The sequence below is a fragment of the Pelecanus crispus genome, chromosome 23, assembly GCF_030463565.1.
Source record: "Pelecanus crispus isolate bPelCri1 chromosome 23, bPelCri1.pri, whole genome shotgun sequence".
Classification (NCBI taxonomy): domain Eukaryota; kingdom Metazoa; phylum Chordata; class Aves; order Pelecaniformes; family Pelecanidae; genus Pelecanus; species Pelecanus crispus.
In genome coordinates this window covers 3,359,682-3,367,119 of record NC_134665.1, presented here as the reverse complement: position 1 = coordinate 3,367,119, position 7,438 = coordinate 3,359,682, and the positions used below count along the sequence as shown (strand labels likewise).

Sequence of the window (7,438 nt, the reverse complement as noted above, 5' to 3'; positions counted from 1 at the left end):
TCCCCCCCAAACACCTGGGTCCCCCCCAAACGCTTGGGTCCCCCATGGATCGAACTCCTGGGTCCTCTACGTCCCGGACGCCTGGGTCCCCCCAAATGCTTGGGTCCCCCCCAAATGCTTGGGTCCCCTACGGGCCAAATGCCTGGGTCCCCCCAAACGTCTGGGTGCCCCCCAAATGCTTGGGTCCCCCCCAAATGCCTGGGTCCCCCCCAAACGCCTGGGTGCCCCCCAAACGCTTGGGTCCCCCCCAAACACCTGGGTCCCCCCCAAACGCTTGGGTCCCCCATGGATCGAACTCCTGGGTCCTCTACGTCCCGGACGCCTGGGTCCCCCCAAATGCTTGGGTCACCCCCAAATGCTTGGGTCCCCTACGGGCCAAATGCCTGGGTCCCCCCAAACGTCTGGGTGCCCCCCAAATGCTTGGGTCCCCCCCAAATGCCTGGGTCCCCCCCAAACGCCTGGGTGCCCCCCCAAACGCTTGGGTCCCCCCCAAATGCCTGGGTCCCCTACGGGTGCAACTCCTGGATCCTCTACGTCCTGGATGCCTGGGTCCCCCCCAAACGCTTGGGTCCCCCCCAAATGCTTGGGTCCCCCCCAAACACCTGGGTGCCCCCCAAATCCTTGGGTCCCCCATGGACCGAACTCCTGGGTCCTCTACGTCCTGGATGCCTGGGTCCACACTGCCCCTCCCCACCCCTCCCCCCCCAACTCTGCCAGGACTTTCTCCCTCCCCTCCCCCACCCACCCTCCTCTTCCTCTTCCTGTCCCTGCCCCCCCACTTCCTCTTCCTCCCTCCCGGAGGCCGGGGTCCCCTCCTCACCGGGTGAGTCCCTGCGCCGGCGCACCTCAAATTGCCGGGTTTCACCCCAATTGGAGGCGGGGGGGGGGGGGGGGGGGGGGCAGCGAGGCGGCTGGGCAATTAGCGCTGCAATTAACGGCGGCGGCGGCTGCAGAAAACCAGCGGCGATCAGTGCAGGAACGATCGCAACGGCGTGCCTATCGCGATCCGCTGCGTTCATTGCAGTCCGGCTCATTAATTACGGTTTATTGCAATGATGACGATGCTTTGCGTTGATGGCAACCCGCTGCAATAATTGCAAGCCATGGCATTAATTGCAACCCGTCGCATTAATTGCAAGCCATGGCATTAATTGCAAGCCATGGCATTAATTGCAAGCCATCGCATTAATTGCAACCCGTCGCATTAATTGCAACCCGTCGCATTAATTGCAACGCATCCGATTGATTGCAGTCCAGGGCGTTCACTGCAAGCCCGAAACCCATTGCAATGACTGCGATCAACGTGGCAACGGAGAAGAGTTGCAGTTAATTTCTCGCCAGCCAAAGCTGTTGCGAGGCCCCAGCGTGGCCGATTAATTAATGAATTAATTAAGCCTTGGGGTCAGTTGGGCAGGCAGGATGCCGAAGGGGCCACGGCAGCGCCCGGCGGAGCGGTACCCGCCTGAAGTACAGCCGGCTGCGGCGGGCGGCGCGGGCGCTGGTGTTCGAGAACGGGGCCCTCTGCGATGAGGTGGCCCGGCTGGAGGCCAAGTGCCTGCGGGCACGGGATGAGCGCCGCTTCCTCCTCACCCGGCTCCTCCAGCTCCGTGCGATGGCCGGCCCTGAGGAGGTCCCCGGCGAGGTCACCAGCCGCCGGCCTCGCCGCGGTGGGTCCCGGGCTGACGGGTCAAGAGATGGAGGGAAAGATGGGGCACGGTCAACTGGAGTGAGAGATGGGTCGAGGTCAACTGGGTCAAGAGATGGAGCGAGGGATGGGGTGCGGGCCGCCGGGTCAAGAGATGGGCCAAGAGATGACTCAAGGCCAACTGGGCCAAGAGATGGACCAAGAGATGAGTCAAGGCCAACTGGCTCAAGGGATGGGTCAAGGCCAGTTGGCTCCAGAGATGGGGTGAGGCCAGCCGGCTCAAGAGATGGCCCAGGAGATGGGTCAAGGTCCAATGGGCTGAGAGACGGTTCAAGGACAACAGGGCCAAGAGACGGCTCAAGAGATGACTTGAGGCCAACGGGGCTGCGGGACAGCCCAAGAGACGACTTGAGGCCAAACGGGCCGAGAGGTGGTCCCAAGCTGGACACGCTGCCAGGGGCCATCTTGAGACCACCTGAGGACACCTCCAGCCCAGCTGGGCCACCGGCGGCCATCTTGAGGCCCCCCCCCCCGCCGCCGTGGCGGGGCGTTGACCCTGCCCTTGGCGCTGGGGCCTCTGACAGTGCACAGCCTGGGTGTCAGCAGCGTGGGGCCGGGCTCCGTCTTGCCCCTGGGCTTCCACAGCACCCGCCTCTTCGCCAGCACCCGCCGGCCGGCCCGCCGCTGCCTGTACACCTGCCGGATCGTGGCCGGTCCCCGCTGCGAGATTGTGTCCGAGGACGAGCCTGGGAGGGTGCTGGTGGGCCCCACACCTGACGTCTGCCATGGGCGGCTCCTCCAGGCCCTGGCGGAGGCCGGGGGGCGGCCCCGGGCGATGCCACCGGCCCCTGGCGCTGGCACCGACTTCTTTGGCCTCACCCACCCCGCTGTCCGCCGGCTCCTCCAGGGCGAGGCTGGGGCCTTCCTCCACCCTGAGGAGGAAGAGGAAGAAGAGGAGGAGGATGATGATGATGACGACGATGACGAGGATGATGAGGAGGAGGAGGAGGAAGAAGGGGCTGCCTCAGCCTTCACCTACGCCGACGTCTTCCTCGGCAGCCCCACCGGCTCTGACGAGTGACCTGTCCCCACCTCCCCCCCCAAATAAACCACCCTGCCCTCTGCTGCTGCCATGTTTTTTGGGGTGGGGGGGCACCTGGATGGAGGGCTGGGACCTCGCCCCAGATACCTGGGTGCTCCCAGCCTTCCCCTTGGCCACACCCCTTTGCCTAAAGGGGGTGGGGCCAGGGAAGGGGCATGACCAAGCCTGTATGGGCAGGGCTATGCTAATGAGGCTCATTGGGGTGGTGGTCTCCCATGGAGGAGGTGGAGCCATGGTCAAAACAGGGTTTTATTGTCATCACGGAGATGGGGACAAGGTATGGGGGGGGGGGGGGGAGCGTGTCCCCCAGTTGCTGGGGCCACGCTCCCCCCCATCTCCTATTGGATGTTGTGGTAGAGGCGGACGATGTCAGGGCAGTTGCTGAGGGCCTGGAGGAGGCGCTCCGCCTGCTCCCGCGTCCCCTCTGGTAGCGTCACCCGGTCCCGGGGCAAGTACTCGATGGCGGACGAGAGCGGGCGTAGCCCCGAGGCCTCCAGACGCTCCCGCACGGTCCGCAGGGCTGAGGTCTCGCAGATGAACTGTGGGGAACAGCCAACAGCGGCTGGGGATGCTCAAGGAACGGCCAAGGATGGTTGAGGATGGTCAAGGAACGGCCACGGGCGGTCGGGGACAGTCACAGAGCAGCCAGGAGCCATTGGGGACGGTCAAGGATTGGCCAAGGGTGGTTGGGGATGGTCAAGGATTGGCCAAGGGTGGTTGAGGATGGTCAAGGAACGGCCACGGGCGGTCAGGGACAGTCAAAGAGCAGCCAGGAGCCATTGGGGATGGTCAAGGATTGGCCAAGGGTGGTTGGGGACGGTCAAGGATTGGTCAAGGGTGGTTGGGGACGGTCAAGGATTGGCCAAGGGTGGTTGAGGATGGTCAAGGAACGGCCACGGGCGGTCAGGGACAGTCAAAGAGCAGCCAGGAGCCATTGGGGACGGTCAAGGATTGGCCAAGGGTGGTTGGGGACGGTCAAGGATTGGTCAAGGGTGGTTGGGGACGGTCAAGGATTGGCCAAGGGTGGTTGAGGATGGTCAAGGAACGGCCACGGGCGGTCAGGGACAGTCAAAGAGCAGCCAGGAGCCATTGGGGACGGTCAAGGATTGGCCAAGGGTGGTTGGGGACGGTCAGAGATGGGCCAAGAGTGCTGGGGACAGCCAGTGGTGGTCAGGGATGGTCATCAATGGGGAAGAAATGTCCAAGAGCGGTCAGGCAATAACCAAGAGTGGTTGGGGACAGTCAGTGGTGGCCCCGGATGGTGGGAAGTGGCGAACGGTGCTTGGGGAACGGCCGAGAGCGCTTGGGAAGTGGCCAAGAGCGGCCGGGGACAACCAGCGGTGGTCACGGATGGTCAGAAATGGCCAGCAGTGGCCAGGGACCGGCCAAGAGCAGGCGGGGCACCAAGAGGACCGCGCCACCTGCTCCGAAACCAGCCGGACCCAGCGTCTGCCAGCCCACCGCCCTCCTCACCCACCTTCAGCGCTGGCTCCTCCTCTTCCTCCTCCTCCTCATCCGGGCAGACGTCCTGGGCCCCGGCCTCCAGCGCCGCCTCCAGCGCCGCCTCCAGAGAGACCGGGTGGCCCTGAAGGTCCCGCGGCCCCACGTGCACCACCCCCTTCTGCTCGAAGCTGTGCCGCGCCCCCTCCGCCATCGTTCCCCTGCGGGGACCCGCACCCGGCTCAGCCCCGGCCACCCGGCTCCTGGCCCCCGGCCACCCGGCTCCTGGCCCCCGGCCGCCTGGGTGCCCCCTGGGACTGACCCGTGACGGGTGAGGATGAGCCGGACGTCGTGCTGGCTCCGCCGGGGGTTGTCGGTGAGGACCTCCAGGAGAAGAGCCGAGCCACCGGGGCCACGGGCTTCGTAGAGCAGCCGGGCCGCTGCCGCCGCTCTCTCCTGGGGCAGGGGGTGCTCAGGGATCCCCCCCCCCCAACTTGGAGGGCTCGATCCCCCCCCCCGGCCCCCAAAATCCCCCAGGACTTACCGCGCCGCGGATGGCTGCCTCAATGGAGGCCTTGGGCATGTTCTTTGCCCGGCACTGCTCCACCACGTTGGCCAACTGGGCGTTGAGCGCAGGGTCCGGGCCCCCCTCTGTGGGGAGAGAGGGTGCGGGTGGGATCAGGGCGGGCTGGGGAGACCCTCCCCAAATCCCAGAGGATCTCGGCGGGGGTGTCTGTGGGACGTCCTGGGGGAGCCGGGAGGGTCTGTGGGGCAGAAGGACTTGTAGGGTGCTGGGGAACCTCAGGAGATCGTGGGGAATGTGGGGCTGAGAGACGTCTGGGATCCCAGGGGACCTGGGGGCGGTGGGTGGAGAGATCTCCATGATCCCAGGAAACCTGGGGGGATCTGTGGGGGCTGTGGGACCTCCAGGGTCCTGGCGGAGGGGATCTGCTGGGCTGTGAGATCCTGGGGGCACCGGGGATGAGACATGCCCCCCCCGCCCCCCAAGGGGATCCAGGGTGGGGGAGATCTGAGACGACCCACAGGGATCCCACCAGCCGCAGAAAACCCACGGGGATCCCACCAGCCCTGGAAGAGCTGACGGGATCCCGCCATCCCCAAGGAGCGAGGGGACCCCCGACGGGATCCCGCCATCCCCAAGGAGCGAGGGGACCCCCGCGGGGACGCTGCCAGCCTAGGGCGCGCTGTGGGGGCTGCGGGCGGGATGGGGCGGGATGGGGCGGGACGTGGTGGGATGGGGCGGGACGTGGTGGGATGGGGCGGGATGCAGCGGGGTGTGGTGGGATGGGGTGGGACGTGGTGGGACGTGGCGGGGTGTGGTGGGATGGGGTGGGGTGTGGCGGGGTGGGGTGGGATGCGGCGGGATGGGGCGGGATGGGGCGGGACGTGGTGGGATGGGGCGGGATGTGGCGGGATGGGGTGGGGTGGGGCGGGGTGGGGCGGGATGCGGCGGGATGGGGCGGGACGTGGTGGGGTGTGGTGGGACGTGGCGGGATGCGGTGGGGTGTGGTGGGGTGTAGCGGGATGCGGCAGGATGCAGCGGGACGCGGCGGGACGGGGTGGGATGGGGCGGGACGTGGTGGGATGGGGCGGGACGTGGCGGGACGTGGTGGGGTGTGGCGGGGCGGGACGGGGCGGGATGCGGCGGGGTGTGGCGGGATGCGGCGGGACGTGGTGGGATGGGGCGGGACGTGGTGGGATGGGGCGGGACGTGGCGGGACGTGGTGGGGTGTGGCGGGATGCGGCGGGACGTGGCGGGAGGGGGTGGGATGGGGCGGGATGCGGCGGGACGTGGCGGGAGGGGGTGGGATGGGGCGGGATGCGGCGGGACGTGGCGGGAGGGGGTGGGATGGGGCGGGATGCGGCGGGACGTGGCGGGAGGGGCCCCGCCGGTGCCTACCGCGGGCGGCGGTGCGCAGCATCAGGCCGAGGCGCTGGAAGAGGCGGCTGCGGGCGGCGTCGCGCGGGCCCTTGACGTTCTTCACCTTGGACCAGCGGTTGTGGCCGGCCCAGCACGAGGGCCCCAGGTGCAGGGGGCGGCCAGCGGCCACCAGCCGGGGCCAGCGGGCCAGCGCCATGGGGCTGGGGGCACCCAGGCGCGCGGGGACCCCTCCTTGCCCCCAAAACTGCACCAGGCGCGCGGGGACCCCCCCCTTGCCCCCCAAAACTGCACCAGGCGCGCGGGGACCCCCCCCTTGCCCCCCAAAACTGCACCAGGCGCGCGAGGACCCCCCCTTGCCCCCCAAAACTGCACCAGGCGCGCGAGGACCCCCCCTTGCCCCCCAAAACTGCACCAGGCGCGCGGGGACCCCCCCCTTGCCCCCCAAAACTGCACCCAGGCGCGCGGGGACCCCCCCCTTGCCCCCCAAAACTGCACCAGGCGCGCGGGGACCCCCCCCTTGCCCCCCAAAACTGCACCCAGGCGCGCGAGGACCCCCCCTTGCCCCCCAAAACTGCACCAGGCGCGCGGGGAACCCCCCCCCCCCCCACCGCGACCGAGGGCGGCCCGGCCCCTCCCCCACCCCCAAGGGCTTCTGGGTAGCACCCGCCCCTCCCCCCCGCCGGGGCGGGGAGTGGTGACGTCAGCGCTTCATTTGCATAGCCCCACCCCCCCCCCCCATGGGGAAGGCGGGAGGTGTGGCCGGAGGGACCTATAGCGCTGCTGGGGCGGCCCTATGGCCCCTATAGGAGAAGGGAGGGGGCGCGCAGCCCCTATAGCAGTTGTGGGGCGGCTGTATGGAGCCTATAGGAGTGGGTGGGGGCCGCGCAGCCCCTATAGCAGTTGTGGGGTGGCTGTATAGACTCTATAGGAGAAGGGAGGGGGCGCGCAGCCCCTATAGCAGTTGTGGGGCGGCTGTATAGACTCTATAGGAGAAGGGAGGGGCTGCACAGCCCCTATAGCAGTTGTGGGGTGGCTGTACGGAGCCTATAGGAGAAGGGAGGGGGTGCACAGCCCCTATAGCAGTTGTGGGGCGGCCGTACAGAGCCTATAGCAGTTGTGGGGCGGCCATACGGACCTTATAGCAGTTGTGGGGCGGCCGCACAGCCCCTATAGCAATTGTGGGGTGGCCGTATGGACCCTGTAGCAGTTGTGGGGCGGCCGTATGGACCCTATAGCAGTTGTGGGGTGGCCGTACAGAGCCTATAGCAGTTGTGGGGCGGCCATACGGACCCTATAGCAGTTGTGGGGCGGCCGTACAGAGCCTATAGCAGTTGTGGGGCGGCCGTAT

At 67.8% G+C, this 7,438-nt stretch overlaps 1 protein-coding gene across 1 annotated transcript; it reads right to left on the bottom strand.

The window, feature by feature from the left end:
* Positions 1-3,085: 3,085 nt before the first annotated feature.
* Positions 3,086-6,286, bottom strand: TACO1 (translational activator of cytochrome c oxidase I). The gene is made up of 5 exons (XM_075724745.1): positions 6,109-6,286; positions 4,732-4,838; positions 4,510-4,643; positions 4,225-4,408; positions 3,086-3,286 (listed from the first exon to the last, which is right to left on the bottom strand). The coding sequence occupies exons 1-5, from the start codon at positions 6,284-6,286 to the stop codon at positions 3,086-3,088; spliced, it is 804 nt and encodes a 267-aa protein (XP_075580860.1).
* Between the last annotated feature and the right edge of the window lie 1,152 nt (positions 6,287-7,438).